Source organism: Salvelinus sp. IW2-2015, linkage group LG22 (assembly GCF_002910315.2).
Source record: "Salvelinus sp. IW2-2015 linkage group LG22, ASM291031v2, whole genome shotgun sequence".
In the NCBI taxonomy this organism is placed as follows: domain Eukaryota; kingdom Metazoa; phylum Chordata; class Actinopteri; order Salmoniformes; family Salmonidae; genus Salvelinus; species Salvelinus sp. IW2-2015.
Window position 1 is genome coordinate 3,965,326 of NC_036862.1, and position 24,365 is coordinate 3,989,690.

At 39.0% G+C, this 24,365-nt stretch overlaps 1 protein-coding gene across 2 annotated transcripts in view; it reads left to right on the forward strand.

Annotated features, from left to right (window-relative positions):
* ttc12 (tetratricopeptide repeat domain 12) overlaps positions 1-24,365 on the forward strand; it is a 51,842-nt gene that overhangs the window by 1,897 nt on the left and 25,580 nt on the right. The window contains exons 2-16 of one of the 2 annotated variants that reach the window (XM_023967283.2): positions 9,159-9,328; positions 9,590-9,620; positions 14,068-14,145; positions 14,265-14,386; positions 14,493-14,552; positions 14,995-15,066; positions 15,458-15,518; positions 16,718-16,906; positions 18,421-18,490; positions 18,953-19,041; positions 19,777-19,945; positions 20,365-20,457; positions 23,316-23,379; positions 23,555-23,689; positions 23,965-24,057. In XM_023967283.2, coding sequence (XP_023823051.1) covers positions 9,159-9,328; positions 9,590-9,620; positions 14,068-14,145; positions 14,265-14,386; positions 14,493-14,552; positions 14,995-15,066; positions 15,458-15,518; positions 16,718-16,906; positions 18,421-18,490; positions 18,953-19,041; positions 19,777-19,945; positions 20,365-20,457; positions 23,316-23,379; positions 23,555-23,689; positions 23,965-24,057 — 1,496 coding nt within the window. Of the gene's footprint in view, positions 1-9,158; positions 9,329-9,589; positions 9,621-14,067; positions 14,146-14,264; positions 14,387-14,492; positions 14,553-14,994; positions 15,067-15,457; positions 15,519-16,717; positions 16,907-18,420; positions 18,491-18,952; positions 19,042-19,776; positions 19,946-20,364; positions 20,458-23,315; positions 23,380-23,554; positions 23,690-23,964; positions 24,058-24,365 lie in introns of those variants that run through there. The other variant, XM_023967284.2, reaches the window with a different exon arrangement.

A 24,365-nucleotide genomic window follows, 5' to 3' on the forward strand; every position in this document is an offset into this window, starting at 1 on the left:
ATTAGCATCTCCAATCCAAATTAAATCTAGAATCAGCTTCACGCTATCTTCCTTCAATTCTTTCACTGGTCTCCCAAAGCCAACTCCTCGTTTGGCCGCTTTCCTTCCGTTCTCTGCTGCAATGACTGGAACGAATTGCAAATATCACTGAAGATAGAGTCTTATATCTCTCATAACTTTAGGCATCAGCTGTCAGAGCAGCTTACCGATCATTGCACCTGTATCCAGCCATCTGTAAATAGCCCACCCAACTACTCATCCCCATATTGTTTTTTTTTGCTCCTTTGCACCCCAGTATTCTTACTTGCCATTCATCTTCTGCACATCTATCACTCAGTATTAATATAAATTGTAATTATTTAGCCACTATGGCCTATTATTGCCCCCTCCCTATCTTATACATTTGCACACATGTTATAGATTTTTTATTGTGTTATTGACTGTAGTTTGTTTATCCATGTGGTAATCTGTGTTGTTTGTGTCGCACTGTTTTGCTTTATCTTGGCCAGGTCGCAGTTGTAAATGAGAACATGTTTCAACTGGCTACCTGGTTAAATATATATATTTTTTAAATAAATCAGGGGTGTGGAGAAGGCGTGAAAAATGACCAAAGACTCCAGCTACCCAAGCCATATACTGTTCACTCTGCTACTGTCCGGCAAACGGTACCTCAGCATCGACTTGGACCAACAGGCTTGCGACAGCTTCTACCATATCATAAGACTGCTATATAGTTAATTAATGGTTACCGTCAATTTGCACTGACCCTATCTTGCATGACTCTATGCACGCTCCAAGACTATACAGTACATACACTTACGTACTCACACACTGACACTCACACAAAAGACCACACATTCACATCATTACATACATGCACAACATCATACAGTACATGTAGATAACACACACACACGTATAACGGAAACAAATACACACATGCATACCGACACACACACACACACACACTTTTACAGTCATTACATGCTGTTGCTACTCTGTTCTTTATTTTTACTCTCATTATTATCTATCTTGATGCCTAGTCTCTTTACCCTGCCTTCATGTAAATGCATACCTCAATTACCTCGTACCTGCACATTGATCTGGTACCGGGTACTCTCTATATATATATACTGTAGTTCATCCTTGTGTATTTTATTCTCTTGTGTTATTATTTCCTTTTTATTATTATTTTTTAACTCTGCATCATTGGGAAGGGCTCGTAAGCAAGCATTTCACGGTAAAGACTACACCATTTTATTCGGGGGCGTGTGACAAATAAAATTGTATTTGATTTAATTCTTTAGTTTACTCTGTGTAATCTGTGATGTTCTTTATACAGGCGACCTGGTCAGGATCTGAACTCCTCTGATGTAACGTCTCAGCAGAGAGCTGTGGAAAAGGCTGATTGCTACATAAGTACTTGAAGGAGAAGGGGACCATGCAAACATCTTCAACAGGACGTGATAAACCAATCGCTCACAACAGGACCTGCACCGCGGTAACAGCTCAATACTACCTCGCTCTGCACAAAGCAAGCACATAATGACTTTTCAGATTGTATACCAATCTACTTGAGGTCTTTCCTGTGGTCTGTAATAGGTTGGTTACGTGTGCATTGTATAACAGCAGGTACATTTTTAGCATCCTTTCGTTTGGAATTAGATTTTTTTGGTCTTAGAAGTTACAGTTGAGTAATTTGATGTGACGCTGCAGAAACGTGTGTTTTTGAATATTTTTCTTCTATTCTTTTATTTCAGGGTTCACAAAATGATCCCAGTTCAAGTGCAGGTGTGTAGAGCTAAAATGGGTCTCTCTTTTGCTGTTGATGAGATTATAAGGTTTGGAACAACTATATAAGCAATCATTTGGAACCACTCCTTCATTTGAGCATGGTACTCAAGATGTGTAGCAGATCGCGATCTGTGAAACTCACCTGAAGTGTCTCCACTTGCGTTGACAAATAGCTATTTTTTCGGTAGCGCTACTGGGTAAGATGGTTCAGTAGGGCAGTGGTCCGTGTTTACGAGGCAGAGATCATGGGTTCAAGCCTCGGTATGAGCCGAGTCAGGAGGAAGTGGTACTCGCTATAGTAGCAGCGTATTGTCCTTCACATTTCATAACACGAAAGTGTTTGCATAATCAAACAGAAAAGTTTGGGTAGCGTCTGGCTCTGTATTACAGTGCATGTATTCAAGTTAGGATTCGTCCTTTAAAGGGGCCACCTGTGATTTGTAAACATGTTATTGTCACAAACACTGTATAGCCTCAAAGCAAAGTTAAAACTATCATTTTGATCTCATGGATGGTCAGTCAGTCCTTGAATCCATAGCTCTGTCTATGAATTTGAGAGTGTTTACATTTCTCCAGCCACGTCCTCAGCTGTTTCAAAACGCTGGCGGGATGGCCACTTTGTTGTTCTTTGAACTGCAGATTGCCCCTTCAAGTGCTTACATGGTACTACATCATACTGCCAGAGCACTGGGTCTATTTAATCTGCAACTCCACCTTTAATTGCACTATCCTAAACATTTGTTTAAATAATAAATACATCCCTAAACATCAATCGGCGTTTCCTCAGAATAAATACGATTCAAACCTAGTAATTGCACCACACAGTAAATTCCAATTCAATAGCATATGGATGTCAATACCTTGACTGGATTACCAGATCAGCCTGTCAAGGTTCGGTAACAGTGTTTTATTAAATTTGTATTTTCTTTTTGTTAGGAGTTAGATTAGCTTTAATATTGCAGATATATTGGGGTTTCTATCATTGTAATTGTTTGGAAATGATGCAATCTCCCCTAACCCTACACCCCTCCCCTAATTGGAGTAAACTAATGGACGACAATGCTTAGGCTTCTACTTCCAGCTTAATCATACTATATACATTTTACGGACACTGATTTTTTTACAATAGTTATCATTTTTTATTTGTTTTATTTGTTTTAGTCCCACCCTTCAGCTTCTCAACCTCCCATCTATCCCTGTGAAACATCCCGTTTTGATGTCTTAATTACCATATCTTTTTCAACCCTGCTGTAATTTTACTAAGAGTAGTATTATATTTGTGCTATTTGCAGAGTTGGCTCCAGGTAAAGTTGCAAATCTTCAGCTATTCCTGAACCTATGACCAAAAGCAAACTACGTATGGGCAGTACCGAACAATTGATTTAATGATTCTGTCTCATCGCAGCAAAATCTACAGAGCTGGGATGGTTGTGTCCCCATATACATAACATACTATTGATTGCAAGAATTTTATATCATAATTTGAATCAGTTCACAAACTGTGCCATGGAATCAGTAGATCAAAAATCTCTTCCAACTATTTTGCAAACTGTATGGCGCAGCTGTTATTTTGGGTCCTTAAATTAAACTGGTATACTTTTTTATTTAGCACAATTTTCTTTAACCAATTTGGTCTTTAATGTAGGGTTGACTGACAGGTTCCTTATCTTCTCCCCTTCCATTGCTTTCTCCATTTTCACGGTAAGCTGAAATAGTTGGTTGTATTTTGGATAGAGCAGACATTTCCATATATTTTTGTTAGCTGCATGTGTGACATAACTCCACCAGTCCAATTTATGATATCATTAACAAGATGATAGATTTAAAAACATTTTTTTTTATCAGTTACAATATATGAGTTGGACATAATATTTGTTGTAATTTTGTTGGTCTTTTCTGGTAGATTAAGCTGAAATTGCAACGCTTTCTATGGCTTATTTAAAAAAATAGCTGAGATATTCTGGAGATGATTTCATTTTCAAATAAACGAAAGTGAGAGGTTGTAATCTGAATAAAGAAAAGGGAAGTTTTTTAAACCGGGGTTAGCCATTCTTACTAATCTGCTGGAAAACCAGTTCGGATTTAAATACTACTTTTGTATGTCTGAAGCTTTAGTGTAGAGGTTAAATTCTTGAATATTTAATCATTTCAGCTCTCCAAATTCATTCATTATTATATATATAGGCGGGTTTAAATTTTGTCTGGCTTGCATTCCAATAAAGAGGAATATTTTTGCTCGTATAATTTAAAACAAGTCATTCGGTGTAGGCAGGGCATATGTAAGTAGGTAAACTGGGATAATGATAAATCATTATACAGGGTGATTTGTCCACATACACAGGTATTTACCTTTCCATAGTAGCAAGATGTTTCTATTTTGCTACCTTTCTATAAAAATGTATTGTAGTGAGATCGTTTCTTTCTTTCGGGATATGAATACAGAGTATGTCCATTCACCGTCAGACCATTTTATTGGTAAATACAGGGAATGTAAAGTTAGCATTTTTTTGTGATCCACTTATCATAGTTTGGTTGTAATCCAGAGAGGTTAGAGAAATGATCTAGATCCTCTATGAGGCTGTGCAGGGATACAAATTGCGGATTTAAAAGAAACATGAGTCGTCAGCGTACAGGACACTTTGTTTTTAAGCCTTGATTTCTAGCCATTGATATTGTTGGATCCAATTTTCATAACTAACATTTCGATGGCATATAAATACTAATGCCATAGTGGACAATCTTGGTTTCACTCCTCTTGACAGTTTAATACTGGGCTCCTGAGTGGCGCAGCGTCTAAGACACTGCATCTCAGTGAAGAGGGTCACTACAGTCCCTGGTTCGCATCCAGGCTGTATCACATCCAGTGTGATTGGGAGTCCCATAGGGCGGTGCACAATTGGCCCAGCGTCGTCCGGGTTTGCCGGAGTAGGCCGTCATTGTAAATATAGTTTTGTTCTTTATGACTTGCCTAGTTAAATAAAATAAAAATGGTTTCTGAGAAGTAGCCATTATTTACTATTTTACACCTGGGTATACTATACATACTTTAACTCATTGTATAAGAGATGCCCAAAATGAAAATAGTCCATTTATATAAGTTCTAGTCTACTTTATCAAAGGCTTTTCAAAATCAGCTATGAATACAGGTCCGGTTTCTCAGATTTTTCATAGTTTTTATTGTTTCCAGTACTTGTCTTATATTATCTCCAATGTTCGTCCATTTAAAAAAACTTTTTGATTAGGATGAATAATATCCGACATACCTTTTCAATTCTATGCTCTATGCATTTTGCTAGAATTTTGGCATCACAACAATGTAGGGGCTCCATTTTTTTTAGGTGGATGGATTTTATATTTACACCTGGGTCTTGTTTCAGTAATATTGAAATCTGAGTATCTGATAGTCTATATTTTTATAGGAGTGGTTAAAACAGGTTAATAACGGACCTCTGAGTACATCAAAAAGGTTTGATATACCTCAACTGGTAAGTCATCCAGCCCTGGAGTTTTCACAGACTTAACGGCCTTAATTGCATCAAGAAGTTCTCCTTTGTAATTTGGCTTTAACATGAGTCTTTCTGTACAGCTATTAATTTGACACTATTAATAGAAAAGATCTTACAATTAACTTCAGTTAGTGGAGATGGAGGAGACTGAAACAAAAACTTATGCAGGAAGTATTTGGTTCTCTTTTTAAATATTGTTTTGGTGAATCATGGAAGACTCCGTCATTTGTAAAAGTTTCTGTAATTATTTTTGATAGCATTTCTATTTTGAGTATTAAAAATAGTTTGGTGCATTTTTCCCCAAATCCTTTTTTCGTTTATTTTTTAATATATTAACTTGATCTTTCTTGAATAAGTTCCTGTAGTTCTTTTTGTTTGGTCCTCAAATGTATTTGTGCTGTGCTTATGTTTCCAATATCATTTCTCTTTTCGTAATCCAGTTAGTCTTCTAACATCAAAGTTGGATCAGCCTGTAGTGTGGTTTTCCACTTTAATTTTGAGTGTGACTCCAAATCCAGACCTCCATGGGTTGATAAATTTGATTTCCATTGATCATTTTTGTGTGATTTTGTTGTCAGCACATTCAACTATGTAAAGAAAAAAGTATTTAATAAGAATATTTCATTCATTCAGATCTAGGATGTGTTATTTTAGTGTTCCCTTTATTTTTTTGAGCAGTGTATTTTGGCATTCACGTCTAAAAAGTTACTTTCTGACCACTTCTACCATGAGCAAATATGTATGGTAAGTTTTGTTCAATTCAAAAAGGGTGCAGTCAAAAAGTGATTGAAATTAAATGGAAAGACCCTTATTTGTTTCACCTTTATTTGTTTATTCCTGATAGGGTATCGTCTACAATAGCTAGATAGCTACTTTAGATCAGTGAGGCGCACAGTCATTTCAGGGTAATGCAGTGATAAAGAATAGTCTACTGCTGAAGGCAGGCTACAACCTTGACAAAGTCAACACATCTAATGGGATATTTTACCCAAATTACGAAATGTCGCTGGTTTCCTTACTCTGGAAGCAGTATATACAGTGTATCTTACCTTGTCTGAGTGCTTAAAATGTAATTTTGTCATTTGGGTGGACTATCCCTTTAATCTGTGTGATCTCGCTCTCTGTGGCCAATGTGAGTAAATTCTTTCAACAAGCCAACACTCGCAAGGCTGCCAGGACAGCACAACAGTGCCTCTTCCCCCTCAGGAGGCTGACAAGATTTAGCATGGGCCCTTGGATCCTCAAAAAGTTCTACATCTGCTCTGTTGAGAGCATCTTGACTGACTGCATCACCGTTTGGAATGGCAAATGCATTGCGCTCAACCGCAACGCGCTACAGAGGATGGTGCAGACAGCCCAGTACATCACTGGGTCTGAGCTCCCTGCCATCCAGGACCTCTATGTCAGCCTTGGTTTCTCAAATGACTGCCTCGCCTGGTTCAACAACTACTTCTCAGATAGAGTTCAGTGTGTCAAATCGGAGGGCCTGTTGTCCGGACCTCTGGCATTATCCATGGGGGTGCCACAAGGTTCAATTCTCGGGCTGACTCTTTTCTCTGTATACATCAATGATGTCGCTCTTGCTGCGGGTGATTCTCTGATCCACCTCTACGCAGACGACACCATTCTGTATACTTCTGGCCCTTTTTTGGACACTGTATTAACAAACCTCCAGACGAGCCTCAATGCCATACATTGACATTCAATGCCTGCCCGTCTAGCATCACTACTCTGGACGGTTCTGACTGAGAATATGTGGACAACTACAAATACCTAGGTGTCTGGTTAGACTGTAAACTCTCCTTCCAGACTCACATTAAGCATCTCCAATCCAAAATTAAATCTAGAATCAGCTTCCTATTTTTCACTGGTCATCCCCAAAGCCAACTCCTCGTTTGGCCGCCTTTCCTTCCAGTTCTCTGCTGCCAATGACTGGAACGAATTGCAAATATCACTGNACATTCCATGCACCCAGTTCAATGAAACATAGATTTAGGCTACTACATGATACTAGAATTTTCCCTATACCTATCATGAGGTTGCTACAACCTAGTTTATGAATGAACGTTTACAATGTAGGTGCACACAGGTAGAGATAAACATTTTAGATGATAGACAGTGACACATGCAATACCCCCTTGCACACTCGTGTCTGCATCTAGCTTATCTAGGGTGTATTGGTCAAATTCAGGTATTTTTATGCCTGTTTCGTTTTCTTCTATTTAAGAAACGTTTTTCAACAGAATCCGTGGAATGAATACACCCCTGATCATGCATAAACACAGTTCACTTTCATAGCAGTCACGTTGTAGTCATTCTAGCCTCTATGCATCACTACTCTGGACGGTTCTGACTTAGAATATGTGGACAACTACAAATACCTAGTTGTCTGGTTAGACTGTAAACTCTCCTTCCAGACTCACATTAAGCATCTCCAATCCAAAATTAAATCTAGAATCAGCTTCTAATTTCGCAACAAAGTATCCTTCCGCGCTTCAGCAGGTATATTTCACTGGTCATCCCCAAAGCCAACTCCTCGTTTGGCCGCCTTTCCTTCCAGTTCTCTGCTGCCAATGACTGGAACGAATTGCAAATATCACTGAAGATAGAGTCTTATATCTCCCTCAYTAACTTTAGGCATCAGCTGTCAGAGCAGCTTACCGATCATTGCACCTGTATCCAGCCCATCTGTAAATAGCCCACCCAACTACCTCATCCCCATATTGTTATTTCTTTTTTGCTCCTTTGCACCCCAGTATCTCTACTTGCCCATTCATCTTCTGCACATCTATCACTCCAGTATTAATAATAAATTGTAATTATTTAGCCACTATGGCCTATTTATTGCCCAACCTCCCTAATCTTACTACATTTGCACACACTGTATATAGATTTTTTAATGGCGTTATTGACTGTACGTTTGTTTATCCCATGCGTAACTCTGTGTTGTTTGTGTCGCACTGCTTTGCTTTATCCTGGCCAGGTCGCAGTTGTAAATGAGAACATGTTCTCAACTGGCCTACCTGGTTAAATATATATATATTTTTTAATATAATCAGGCGGTGTCGGAGAAAGGCGTGAAAAATGACCAAAGACTCCAGCTACCCAAGCCATATACTGTTCACTCTGCTACTGTCCGGCAAACGGTACCTCAGCATCGACTCTCGGACCAGCAGGCTCTGCGACAGCTTCTACCCCATATCCATAAGACTGCTATATAGTTAATTAAATGGTTACCCGCTCAATTTGCACTGACCCTATCTTGCAGTGACTCTATGCACGCTCACAAGACTATACAGTACATACACGTTACGTACTCACACACTGACACTCACACAAAAGCCCCACACATTCACATACATTACATACATGCACACACATACAATACAGTACATGTAGATAACACACACACACGTATAACGGCAACACAAATACACACATGCATACCGACACACACACACACACACACACACACACACACTTTTACAGTCATTACATGCTGTTGCTACTCTGTTCTTTATTTTTACTCTCATTATTATCTATCTTGATGCCTAGTCTCTTTACCCTGCCTTCATGTAAATGCATACCTCAATTACCTCGTACCCCTGCACATTGATCTGGTACCGGTACTCTCTATATATATATACTGTAGCTTCATCCTTGTGTATTTTATTCCTCTTGTGTTATTATTTCCTTTTTATTATTATTTTTTAACTCTGCATCATTGGGAAGGGCTCGTAAGCAAGCATTTCACGGTAAAGACTACACCCATTTTATTCGGGGGCGTGTGACAAATAAAATTGTATTTGATTTAATCTCTTTAGTTTACTCTGTGTAATCTGTGATGTTCTTATACAGGCGACCTGGTCAAGGATCTGAACTCCTCTGATGTAACGTCTCAGCAGAGAGCTGTGGAAAAGGCTGATTGCTACATAAGTACCTTGAAGGAGAAGGAGGAACCATGCAAAACACTCCTCAACAGGACRGTGATAAACACCAATCGCTCACAACAGGCACCTGCACCGACGGTAACAGCTCAATACTCACTCGCTCTGCACAAAGCAAGCACATAATGACTTTTCAGATTGTATACCAATCTACTTGAGGTCTTTCCTGTGGTCTGTAATAGGTTGGTTACGTGTGCATTGTATAACAGCAGGTACATTTTTAGCATCCTTTCGTTTGGCTAATTAGATTTTTTTGGTCTTAGAAGTTACAGTTGAGTAATTTGATGTGACGCTGCAGAAACGTGTGTTTTTGAATATTTTTCTTCTATTCTTTTATTTCAGGGTTCACAAAATGATCCCAGTTCAAGTGCAGGTGTGTAGAGCTAAAATGGGTCTCTCTTTTGCTGTATGATGAGATTATAAGGTTTGGAACAACTATATAAGCAATCATTTAGGAACCACTCCTTCATTTGAGCATGGTACTCAAGATGTGTAGCAGATCGCGATCTGTGAAACTCACCTGAAGTGTCTCCACTTGCGTTGACAAATAGCTAGATTTTCGGTAGCGCTACTGGGTAAGATGGTTCAGTAGGGCAGTGGTCCGTGTTTACGAGGCAGAGATCATGGGTTCAAGCCTCGGTATGAGCCGAGTCAGGAGGAAGTGGTACTCGCTAATAAGTAAGCAGCGTAATGTCCTTCACATTTGCATAAATCAAACACGAAAAGTGTTTGCATAAATCAAACAYGAAAAGTTTGGGTAGCGTCTGGCTCTGTATTACAGTGCATGTATCTCAAGTTAGGATTCGTCCCTTTAAAGGGGCCACCTGCGATTTGTAAACAATGTTATTGTCAACAAACACTGTATAGCCTCAAAGCAMAGTTAAAACTATCATTTTGATCTCATGGATGGTCAGTCAGTCCTTGAATCCATAGCTCTGTCTATGAATTTGAGAGTGTTTACATTTCTCCAGCCACGTCCCTCAGCTGTTTACCAAAACGCTGGCGGGATGGCCACTTTGTTGTTCTTTGAACTGCAGATTGCCCCTTCAAGTGCTTACATGGTACTACATCATACTGCCCAGAGCACTGGGTCTATTTAATCTGCAACTCCACCTTTAATTGCACTATCCCTAAACATTTGTTTAAAATAAATAAATACATCCCTAAACATCAATCGGCTTTACTCAGAATAAATACGATTCAAACCTAGTAAATTGCACCACACAGTAAATTCCAATTCAATAGCATATGGATGTCAATACCCTTGACTGGATTACCAAGATCAGCCTGTCAAGGTTCGGTAACAGTGTTTTATTAAATTGTATTTTCTTTTTTGTTAGGAGTTAGATTAGCTTTAATATTGCAGATATATTGGGGGTTCTATCATTGTAATTGTTTGGAAATGATGCAATCTCCCCTAACCCATACACCCCTCCCCTAATTGGAGTAAACTAATGGACGACAATGCTTAGGCTTCTACTTCCAGCTTAATCATACTATATACATTTTACGGACACTGTATATTTTACAATAGTTATCATTTTTTATTTGTTTTATTTGTTTTTAGTCCCACCCTTCAGCTACTCTCAACCCCTCCCATCTATCCCTGTGAAACATCCCGTTTTGATGTCTAATTACCATATCTTTTTCAACCCTGCTGTAATTTTACTAAGAGTAGTATTATATTTGTGCTATTTGCAGAGTTGGCTCCAGGTAAAGTTGCAAATCTTCAGCTATTCCTGAACCTATGACCAAAAGCAAACTACGTATGGGCAGTACCGAAACAATTGATTTAATGATTCTGTCTCATCGCAGCAAAATCTACAGAGCTGGGATGGTTGTGTCCCCCATATACATAACATACTATTGATTGCAAGAATTTTATATCATAATTTGAATCAGTTCACAAACCATGTGCCATGGAATCAGTAGATCAAAAATCTCTTCCCAACTATTTTGCAAACTGTATGGCGCAGCTGTTCATTTTTGGGTCCTTAAATTAAACTGGTATACTTTTTTATTTAGCACAATTTTCTTTAACCAAATTTGGTCTTTAATGTAGGGTTGACTGACAGGTTCCTTATCTTCTCCCCCTTCCACTTGCCTCTTCCATTTTCACGGTAATGCTGCAATCAGTTGGTTGTATTTTTGGATAGAGCAGACATTTCCATATATTTTTGTTAGCTGCATGTGTGACATAACTCCACCAGTCCAATTTATGATATCATTAACAAAGATGATAGATTTAAAAACATTTTTTTTTATCAGTTACAATATATGAGTTGGACCATAATATTTGTTGTAATATTTGTTCGGTCTTTTCTGGTAGATTAAGCTGAAATTGCAACCAGCTTTCTATGGCTTATTTAAAAAAAATAGCTGGAGATATTCTGGAGATGATTTCATTTTCAAATAAACKAAAGTGAGAGGTTGTAATCTGAATAAAGGGAAAAGGGAAGTTTTTTAAACCGGGGTTAGCCATTCTTACTAATCTGCTGGAAAACCAGTTCGGATTTAAATACTACTTTTGTATGTCTGAAGCCTTTAGTGTAGAGGTTAAATTCTTGAATATTTAATCATTTCAGCTCTCCAAATTCATATTCATTATATATATATAGGCGGGTTTAAATTTTGTCTGGCTTGCCATTCCAAATAAAGAGGAATATCTTTTGCTCGTATAATTATAAAAACAAGTCATTCGGTGTAGGCAGGGCCATATGTAAGTAGGTAAACTGGGATATGACTAAATCATTATACAGGGTGATTTGTCCACAAATACACAGGTATTTACCTTTCCATAGTAGCAAGATGTTATCTATTTTTGCTACCTTTCTATAAAAATGTATTGTAGTGAGATCGTTTCTTTCTTTCGGGATATGAATACAGAGTATGTCCACTTCACCGTCAGACCATTTTATTGGTAAAATACAGGGAAATGTAAAAGTTAGCATTTTTTTGTGATCCACTTATCATAGTTTGGTTGTAATCCAGAGAGGTTAGAGAAATGATCTAGATCCTCTATGAGGCTGTGCAGGGATACAAATTGCGGATTTAAAAGAAAACATGAGTCGTCAGCGTACAAGGACACCTTTGTTTTTAAGCCCTKGATTTCTAGCCCATTGATATTGTTGGATCCAATTTTCATAACTAACATTTCGATGGCCATATAAATACTAATGCCAATAGTGGACAATCTTGTTTCACTCCTCTTGACAGTTTAATACTGGGCTCCTGAGTGGCGCAGCRGTCTAAGACACTGCATCTCAGTGCAAGAGRYGTCACTACAGTCCCTGGTTCGCATCCAGGCTGTATCACATCCAGTYGTGATTGGGAGTCCCATAGGGCGGTGCACAATTGGCCCAGCGTCGTCCGGGTTTGCCGGAGTAGGCCGTCATTGTAAATAATAGTTTGTTCTTTACTGACTTGCCTAGTTAAATAAAATAAAAATGGTTTCTGAGAAGTAGCCATTATTTACTATTTTACACCTGGGTATACTATACATAACTTTAACTCATTGTATAAGAGATGCCCCAAAATGAAAATAGTCCATTTATATATAAGTTCTAGTCTACTTTATCAAAGGCCTTTTCAAAATCAGCTATGAATACCAGGTCCGGTTTCTCAGATTTTTCATAGTTTTCTATTGTTTCCAGTACTTGTCTTATATTATCTCCAATGTATCGTCCATTTAAAAAAACTTTTTGATTAGGATGAATAATATCCGACAATACCTTTTCAATTCTATGCTCTATGCATTTTGCTAGAATTTTGGCATCACAACAATGTAAGGGGCCTCCATTTTTTTTAGGTGGACTGGATCTTTATATTTACCACCTGGGTCTTGTTTCAGTAATATTGAAATCTGAGTATCTGATAGTCTATCATTTTTATAGGAGTGGTTAAAACAGGTTAATAACGGACCTCTGAGTACATCAAAAAAGGTTTGATATACCTCAACTGGTAAGTCATCCAGCCCTGGAGTTTTCACAGACTTAACGGCCTTAATTGCATCAAGAAGTTCCTCCTCTGTAATTTGGCTTTCACATGAGTCTTTCTGTACAGCTATTAATTTGACACTATTAATAGAAAAAGATCCTTACAATTAACTTCAGTTAGTGGAGATGGAGGAGACTGAAACAAAAACTTATGCAGGAAGTACTTTGGTTCCTCTTTCTAAATATTGTTTGGTGAATCATGGAAGACTCCGTCATTTGTAACAAGTTTCTGTAAATTATTTTTGATAGCATTTCTATTTTGAGTATTAAAAAATAGTTTGGTGCATTTTTCCCCAAATCCCTTTATTTCGCTTTATTTTTTATAATATATTACACTTGATCTTTCTTGAATAAGTTCCTGTAGTTCTTTTTGTTTGTCCTCAAATGTATTCTGTGCCTGTGCTTATGTTTCCAAATCATTTCTCTTTTTCGTAATCCAGTTAGTCCTCTCTAAATCCCCCCCTGTGAAAAGTATGTACTGTAGTACCCAATTCAATTGTAATTCATTTCAATTGGTTCTGCTTCTTACATGGTCCTCTTCTGTGCCTAGTGTAAAATGGAATATCAGTACACGTACTGTACTCAGGTACAAAGAGTGGAATAGAGTCAATCCCAAAGGATTCCCATCGTATTTAACATAATTTAGTGCAAAGTTTAGTGCAACTCCAAGACTGAACTACTATGTGACCAGCTGACCACTAATCACCCACAAATGTTCTTCTCATTAATGCATTATCTAATTTCGCCGTTTAGAAATGTAGACTTTACATTCCATATAAAACACTTGTTTGAGAATATTGTTTTATTTTCTCCTTAATTCTGTAGATCATTTCATGAAAATGATGGAAAGCGATGCAGAGGACAGACACAAAAGGAGACAAATGAGACAGGAGAAAGCAAATGGTGTGTACGAAGTCATTTCTCTAGCATGGATTAGCTCTTGCAATTTCCTAATTAGGGTCTCTCTTAATTCAGCTGTTTTTAACCTGACACTGTATTTGTTTATGCCCTTAWTCCCTCAGCCCTTAAAGAAAAGGGGAACGAAGCATACGCCCAGGGAGAATACGAGACGGCTGTGAAGCTTTATAGCGACGGTTTAGACGAGCGACGAGACATGCAGCCGCTGTATACCAACAGAGCACAAGTACTCTCAACTTAATTTCAGCTTCACTTCACTTTAGTTAACTTAAAAACAGTATGTTGAATACTATCGGTCCACTTTCCCCCCCCCCCCACTTTTTCCTCTGCAGTCCTATATCAAACTGGAGAAATACAAGGAGGCCATAAGTGACTGTGAGTGGGCTCTAAAGGTAAGGCTGACTAGGAACTTTGGGTCAATCACTAGCTCCCTCATTCTTCATAACGCCATTCCAGGCAGTGCACTTGTGATCCTGTAGTGTCCTGGGAGCACAGATCATACCGTGCAGTGTAGAGTACAGTACAGTGCTCAGTGACAGCAATGAACTGTAAGTGGTGTGGAGAGGGGAGGAAAGTGGGTTGGAGTACTGTATATACCCCTTAGAATCTGTAATAAAACCAGTAACAAAAAAAATCCTTTCAGGACAATCTATTTAGAAAAACATACAAACTAACTAGACAATGGGTTTGGCCTAATTCAAGGGAGTACCATATTTGAAGCTTGAGTAAATGTGGTTTTGGTCCAGTTTTGTGTTAAGGATGTCCATATTGCAGATGATGTGTTTCAGTTGACRTGTCCCGTATGATTCTCTTGCTCCTATTATTTCGTTACAGTGTAATGACAAGTGTGTTAAAGCGTATCTTCACATGGGGAAAGCACACCTGGCACTTGAGAATTATAACGAGGTGGGCATTCCGTTTCATTTGAACCGTATCTAACTGCATTGCAGAGAAAACAGCCTACCACCGTATTCAGTCATCCAGGATGCCTATCTGCTTCAAACCTTGTATTGATCTCCTAAAATGCAGATTTTGCAACTTTTTAAGCTTACCCTTCCTTCAGCAAATATATTCCTGCGAGAGTTCTGCTTAATACAATATTTAAAATACAAAGTGACTGCATTTCTTTCTTTTAATGGTCTCAACATTTCTGCTTACGMTCTGTCTGTGTGTATTACTGAGACCAGAGTCCTATATATTGATCTATGGCTCTGGTTGAGATTAGTAGAGTGCATCAGCCTATCTCATGACCAAAGGTAGCTGTAGGAAACGTAATTGACATATCTCTCTTTTGCAGTCACGAATGTGCTATCAAAAGATACTGGAAATTGAGCCAGGACGGGAAAAGATGCTCAAAGGTAAGGCAATATAACACGCTGAAAAGTTTTGTTGCTAGTGAAGTCTATTACTCAGATTCGCTCATGGTCCCACTTAAACAAACTACAATTTATAAAGGGTTTATTAGAGCGTTCATAACATGTCAATAAACACTACATAGATGCCTCGCAAATAATTTATGAGCAAACTCAGCAAAYGTCGTACTATGTAAGGGTTATATATGACCCATGTAACCATAGGGCGAGGATCATCAACTAGATTCAGCTGCAGGTGTAATTATTTTTTTGCCCAGAAAACTTGGAGGGCCAAATCAAATCTCCACCAGTAGGGGAACCCAAGGACCTAGGCTAACCCACCATCATCAGGGATGTGATTCTTCCTGATTAATCAGAAATTACTGTTTTTTTTATGTACACTCTATTCATATATATTATAGAAACCAACCTATCCCTTAGCCAAAATTCACATTTTGTCCTGACTCCTGATCACACCCCACCATCTTGTCACCAAATCATCCCCTCTCGGCAGAGAGGTCTGTCAGGCATCCTCATTTATTTACGTATGATAACAGCCCTGTAACAAGGACAAGCCTACAATGACAACCCAAAGCTGGATGGCACTCATTGTTACCTTGCAAAATAAAGCATTTTTTTTCTCTTTGTGCCATCATTGCCGTTGTCAAAAAAGCTTATTATGTGTCATTAAAACAGATGGTCCAATAACGTTTTGTTCCGAGTCGCTTGCTCATTTCACTGTTTTGTGTCAATTTAGATTAGGATGGATTCCCAATGAATAATGACACTATAATTTTCACATGTTTGACGCTGTTGTTCGTTGTTGATGTGTGATTATGGAGATGTTATGAATCATCTGAAAAGACGGCAACAACGTTTCTGGAATACCCTCATTAACTTTCCCTAAATGTATTGAAAGTAAGATAATTACTGAATCCATTTATTTAATCGGTGATGCCTCTAATTCAGCAGGGTTAGGAAACATTCGTATGGCCTCCTTGCAAAGTTGTTTCCTTTCTAATCTGTGGCCCTACTACCTGTTTATAGCATATGATGCCATTTACAACATATGAATGCATATTATGAGAAACACGGTGGTCATTCTGTTCTACACACCTTTGATCCACTGCAACGAGGTTACGTCATGCTAGGCTCCTCAGAAGCCATCTGTCTCCGAGCCCATGTTTTCTCCTCTCTTCCTCAAGAGTATCTGACCCAAGTGGATTTGGAGGAAGAAAGAGAATGCCAGGAAAGCAAAGCGTGGGAGGAGTTTGATAAGGGAGAAGAAAAGGCCACGACAGTGCTCCAACTGTTGAAAAAGCTGGACAGACCCGATCAGTTCCCGTTATACTACTGCGGAGGGCTCAAGCTTCTATCACACGCCATTACAGACTGTGAGTACGCTGTTGGGAGTTTCGCCATCCCTCCAAATCTTGTGTGAGTGTGTGTGTGTGAATGTTATTTTTTCGCTTCGCTTCCCCAACCCTCCTCATCCTATCCTGTGGGCCCGAAGGATGTCAATGGATGCTCCTTCAGGTCAAGGGAGGACAGCGTTGACAGGTGGGTTTCTCTTATTCATGGTTCTAGTAGTCGACTCCGAGAAATGCAGTTCATCTACTGTCCCTGAAGAAATGTGAAACTCCTAGGAGATCAAATCACTACACAGACCTAATGTTTGTTGTGGTGGTTATGGTCAATTTGTAATCCTCTGAAAATAAAAACCAGAAGGGAAGACCTGACCTGACCCCTCTGCGGTATTGATTTCTCTTCATGGTTCATTTTGTTTATCACAGTTCAGCAAACTCCCCAATATTGCCCAGCCGAGGCGCTAGGTAGGCAGGGGAAAGGACACACGGAAGTGTAATGATAAATATGTGTTTACAATCCAAGCATCCATTTGGGAGCTGTTCTATTACCAAAACCTCAGATTGTGTAGAATGCAGAGGTACAGTACTGGATGACTTATGCAAAACGTGTGTAGTGCTGTACAGTAGCTAGGGTATACAAGCTTTTATGTTGAATAATTGGACATTTTAGTTGTCACAGATTTTTCCCATTTTACATAATTTAAAAGCCCAATGCAGCCGTTTTTATACCAATGTCAAATAATTTCTGGGTAACAATGAAGTACCTTACTGTAATAGTTTTCCATAAAAATTGCTTTTGAGCAAAACACTATTTCTCGAGCAAGAATTTGGCTAGGACTGTCTGGGAGTGGTGTGAGTGGGGCTGATTAGAAGGTCCTGTGTACATTGTATTTTCAACCAGCAGAAAATAACACTGATCACATTTTTCCCACACGTTACAGTGTTAGTTTCATCAGCTGTTGTACATTATGATAAAAAACACAGGAAAAAACTGAATTTTGAGTGCACTGGGCCTAAGATGCACACACGTTCGCACTATAATCAACTAAACCACCAGTGACAATAATCAATGATCAATTGTAGACTACTACCACATATTTCCAGTCTGTGTTTTCCCTTCCCTCATATGGATGAATACAACCAGTCAGATAATCTACTGCTTGTAAAACTGACTGTCTTACAATGTCATTCAATGAAAGGGCAAATGTAACATAATTCCCAGTTGAACATCTCTAGGAAGAGTGTAGAAACGGCCTGCCTGACATTACCGGCTCTCTCGCCACCAAATCACCTCAGGGGAGCTTTTTTCCCCGCTCTTCTAGATTTTCTCTGCACACACGCCCAGTCTCACCATCTTTATGAGGGAAATAGCGGAGGATCTTTGGCTCTGGATGAGTTTTATTTATTCCACTCTCTCCTGCCCTTGACCGCCAGGCATTGTGTTTCTGAAGCCTGGCCACGGGCGCACTGTGATGATGTATGTGGCTCACTGAGGTACGGAGAGGCCTCCCAGTCCTGACGTTATCTGCTCTTCCTAACAGGCACTGGCCAGACGCTGTTCCGATTAAACAATGGCTTCAGTATCATCCAAACCAATGACACCGTAAGAAGGTAAGGGGACTCGAGAGATGCCCCTGACTGGCTGACTGATAGGGAGTTAAGGACAGTCAGCCAACCATGGTCCCAAAAAGTTTTTCAAACCAAAGAGATTATGTCTTTTAAAAGTTTCTCTCTCTCTGTTAGTTGCTAGTTAAATATTGCCAAAATAGAATGAGCTCCTTTAGAGATTTGGATGAACCTGTAATGTGCTGTGCCCCACGCAATGTACTACGTGTATATATAGTAGGGGTTATGTAGGGTGAGACACTAATCACAACTCCCTCATGTGAAATTAGCGAGGGTATTATTAGCCTAAAGTCATCCGCAATTGTTCTCGTGAAGCATTGTGGACTTGTGGTCATATTTCAGACCAGCACATATTGTCAGGAAAGTGGTTCAAGTTTTCAGCACAAAGTAATGAGAAAAATATGCCTGTACTCAATGAAGAACACAATTGGGTTTCCTTATTTTCAGTTGCCTGTTGCAGAAATCGACAGCGCCATGCGCAGAGGAGCTATGCGTGTCCGTGCTGAAATTGTGGAGGGTGGTTTGCGATGGAAATGGTTTGTAGACAGGCATCAGAGTGATATTTCCTCGTSTTTTTTTGCACATTGATTTTTTTTGTCAAGAAGAAATTGTGTGAAAAAAAATGTGTGAAATGCCAAACATCTTCAATTATCCCATTGTTTTCTCATTATTCTGCCTGTCATGCATTTTTGCCAACTCCTTATTAAGTACCCACTTGTTCTGTAGTTACACAAGCAATGTGTGCTTAAGTGGCAATCTGGGATTGGTACATCCATTTTTTATGAATGATATAGCCATTGATTCTTGAAGAATATAATTTATACATGCCTCATGTCTTGCAGAAACCACAAAATATAAGCTTGTTTTACTCCATTATTTGTCAACATTGTAGTTGTAAACACACACTTTGTGACTGCTTCATTGTTGTTTGAATCCTGGACTTCCCCTTTTACCACATCAAAATTCATGAACACGTGTTACCAAGAGAAAATAATTGCTCCTTCTTCTCCCAAACGGTGACAAATCAATTATACAGCTATCCAAAACCTGTTGTGCCAATGTCAAAATAGGGGAAATGCATTTGATGTAAAAAATCTGCCAATTAAAGAGGCAAGTGCAATTATATTGTTGCTATTGCATTTAAAGTAGGCCTACAATCATCCCCTGACAAATAGCATTCAAATCGATTCAAAGTGCATGCAATGTATTATTAAATTCAATCTTTGCCACAACTGTCACTGTATTTTTTCTCCTGGGCTGCTTGCTTTCAGATGAAAACCAAAAGATGCTGATGAGATGCCCAGCCTCCGAAGAGTACATTGTTGACTTGTTAGCATCAGGAATGGCGGCGGTGCGGAAAGAATGCCTGGCGTTTCTGTCTTTGTACTCCCAAACTCCACATGGAAGATGCTTGGCCATTGAGAACCTGAATTTGCACATGTAAGAGATCAGATCCCTGTTGGTAATTGCGWGTTTTGGCTGACAAGAACCACACAATATTATCAAATCAAACCTACCTGCCTTCTCCTCTTTCAGCTGTTTCAGACAGCAGATAGAGCCGTCCACTCAGAGTAGGATCGCAAAATTGGTTGTGTTCTATTAACAGTAAACATTTCATTTGGGATTTTACCCCTTGTGTACTGTGGGAATTGAAAACATGTTGATATTCTATTGCTATATTTAGTCTCACATCAGACCTGCATTTGCACTTGCTGGTGCCTGTTATTCAAAATATTATGTCATCCATCTTATTTAGACAGTAAAACAATGATATAGTAAGTTGGATAATTGTCTTGGCTTAAATAAGTGTTAATGATGTGTGAAAATGAAATATTAGACTTTCTCACACAACTCTGCAGGTTGGTGGGAAACTTGATGGGGTGCATATCCACACAGAGCCAGCTGGAAACCACAGCGCTAACTATTTTGGAGAACTTTGCCACAGAAAACCAGTATGTACACTGTAGCTAATGCAACAAATAGCTTTTCGTAACAAAATGGTGGATGCTATTACTTGAAGGAGGGCAAAACTCAGTCACTGAAGTATTCTTTAAGTTTTAATGTATTTTCTGAGCAGCAGGTGTCAGAACAAATGCACACGTTTCGGCGTCAGCCTTCGCCAGCGTTTGAAGAACAATGCTATCACAATGATATCACTTCGCAGGAAAAAATAAATACATATTTTGACCATGACCCACCGGGCTAGTCTATTGTATTGCCATATATCATCGGCGTAAATATTAAAGAGCAGTTTTAACTCACTTGGCTGGACGGTTAGGAGGCTCCACGAAAATGCAAAGTGAACAGCGGGGTTGACATCCCAATCCATCACCATGCTCTATCCCACCGTTAATCTCAGTTGAAAGTCGAATTGCCGCTCCATTCCTAAACTCACACTGTCACTTATGAAAATAGAGTCTGCGTCGCTGCACGCTGCATCCCAAGTGGCACCCTTTTCCTAATGTGGTGCACTCATTTTGACCAGGGCCCATAGGGCTCTGGTCAAAAGAAGTGCACTAAAAAGGGAATATGGTGTAATTTGGGAMTAAACTACAGAAGGAGAGTCAGAGCCACAGGAATAAAGCCAGAGACTGTGTAGTGGTTGAAATGGGAAGGTCATAGTCTATTTGGTTGGACTTGAATGATGCTGGAAGGGATTACATTACTAATGTGAGTCTGGAGCCTTTGTCAAGGACTCGTTTTTTGTTAACGTTTGCGAAAACAAGGCTATCACCTACTCTACGGTGGTGTTTGTGTGAGACGTCTCACTGGGCACACACTGGTTGAATCAACRTTGTTTCCACGTCATTTAAACGAAATGACATTGAACCAATGTGGAATAGACATTGAATTGACGTCGGTGCCAGGGTTTCCGTCAGGAAGAGTTTGCGCCGGACAACGTGACTGGAAAGATTTTAATTTACGGACATTTGAGCAATTTACCGGACATCTATATGCATTCAAATCCAAGAGTAGAAAGAGAGAGATAATGAAACCTCCGACCTGGTGCAGCCAGCGCCATCAATTAATGAGGGATATTGGCCAAATTAGCAATTAGGTCAGGCTACGTGACCTTAAAAACAGCCATTTTTTTTTTTGATGTGTAGCATATGCTAAACTTTATAGCCCCTGGCTTTATTGGTTTTTACTTTCCTAAAACAATAATTGTCCACTTCCCGGTTCAGTTTTTGGCAATTTGAGCACTAAGTGCATCAGAGCATTGCATGCATTTGCGTCCACTGTATGATATTAATATTAGAAAAAATGACATAAAGGAAGAGAAGCCCCAGAGAGATAGAGATATGCCGGCAGCTTGCTTTGACACCGACATGCATTTGTCAGATGGCTACTGTGTCTGCTAGACAGATATAGGCATACAGAAGGAAGCTTATTCCTATATTTCTGATCCAAATATTTGTTTAAAGATAAGTATTATATTGTTTGACTCTGGTAGGCCTAAAACATTCCTCACCTCAAGTTCAACTGTCGGATTCAGTTGCAGCGCTGGTGCACACTGCCTTCATATCATAAGCCGGCAGTAGTTAAGCTTAATAATAGCCTTCACAAAAGTTTCTAAACTTTATTAGGGTAATATCAAAAGTAAGTCAAGCCATTATTTATAGGGAAAATACGAGCAGGCTGTTATAATATGGCAAACACAACATTACAGTTGCAACTTAATTTGGCCAAAGAAAATGGCTCAACAGAATGAAACAAAAGACTTGGTTTAAAAAGACGAACTGGTTTAAAACATCACAAAAGTTTTGAACACGCTATATTGCAGCAATTAACCTCTAATGATATTTATTTTACAAYGGGCCTTCTTATAACTAACTTATCTTAAACTAAAGATGGAGCACACAATTGAAAAGACAATTCTAACTTAATTTAGCCAAYGAAAATGTCTCAGCAGAATTAAACAAAACACGTTTAGCGTATTTAAAGARCTGGTTTAGATTAATAGACCTACAATAATAATAAYGATATACAATAATAATAGGCTAATGATAAAGCATAAGATTATAAATACGAAAATAAATACATTTAAGTTCCAAAATTGCATTCTCTCTGAATAGYGATTTGCACAGTGGCTTGCATTTGGCCTTSMCAACGCTCTTCTCATCTTTGTCCACTACAATAGTAAAACTTGTCCACACAAAGGACATTCCGCTTGTAGTTTTTTCACTGTAGGCATACTCTTTATCCTCTAACTTTCGTTTTACTTCAATGAAAAAAGCCTCCATCTTCGCAATCAACAATAGCCTAGGCCAAGGCTCCTCTCTCACTCTCTCTATCCTCAGCAGCACACACACATGCGCGCAGAGTGAGAGAGTGTGGAGTGTGAAATTGGGGTGTAGCCTATGATAGACAGCCTCTCCAGGACAATTTGTTTGGCTTCAATTCTACTATTTAATTTAGCATCTTTTCTTTTTTKGGGGGGGGCCAAAWGCCGTCCATTACTTGTTAACGGTGAGGTGTGTGTGTTGACTTATTAAGTATGTGTGTGCTTGTGTGTGTTTCTAAAATATTTAGATAATGTCGTCACATACTGTGGTTTGGTACCGCACGTCATGACTCATGAATAATAATATAATATCGATTGTGTTTGTAACCTCCTGAGATTCATTGTCCGCGTCCCATACTGTATGTAGTGTGCAGCCAATTATTTTATTGTTCCTTGTCATGTGGGAGCCTATTGTATAGAGTATGCTACATCACATACAGCATAGGCAAGTGATTTGTAGCATATCTACTGTATATTCTTGAACATTTCATGTTCATCATGGTTTTCTCCCTGTTCATGTTACAGATTTTGCTTGCAGTTAAGGGACACGTTTACCACATTGATTGGGCTCCCTTTCGCAAGTCTGCTGGTAAGATATTTGTGTTGGAAGTTAGCTACATCTCATCAAATACTTCATTTGCTCCTTAATTTGCTCCTCATACTGTATTGCCAACCAATGAGTTGGCAATACAGAAAAAACGAATCTGCGACCAGACATTGTCAAAATATTTTKGGGATAATCTGTTCATGTGCTCCGCTTGCAGAGGAACATCACCACATTCAACCGGCATAGTTTTCCATCGCTCATATCAACAATAGGCAATATGATTGGAGATGATGCCATCCATAACGAGGTTGCCAACTGCCAGGAGTGTTGGCAGGCCTTTCTAATCGCCATGGTGAATATTGCTCCATATTGTATTTATGACTAGCTTATTTTAAAGTAGCATACAACTTTGTTATTTTCCTAAACTGAACGGAGATGTTTAATTTTCTATTTTATTATTATTAAATTCCAATGATGGCACACTTGCTTTTTCTCTTTCCAATAAAAAAAAAAAGGTTTTGAAATGTCATAGACTGAAACTAAGCCAGAATAGATAACAATGTACAATGGTCATTTCTCAAACCAAATCCAGTGTGTGTTGTGTTGCACTGTGGTTCTCTATTACAGAAGTGGTGTACTCACTGTGAATACAGAGAGATCCTTTATCCCCTCCTGGGACTGATGATCAACCTCTCTGGTAATTCCTCCACAGCCATCCAGGTACGATASAGGCTGTTAGGCTGRGCGTATCCCAAATGGCACCATATTCCCTATATAGTGCACTACTTTTGACCAGGGCCCATGGCACACTAGGGTGCCATTTGGAGTTGGCCAGTGATTGACTAGTCCTTGGCCCACCTATCAGGGTAACACATCAATTTGATGGSAACAGGGAGGGAAGGAGGTGAATGGAAAAACAAGAACAAAGCGTGCACTGAGAGCTTTTGTTTCRGCCCCTTTGGTATAATAATAAGCACCCCTATGAAAAAGTGATATGTACAGTGAACATTTGATTAACCTTTCTCTCT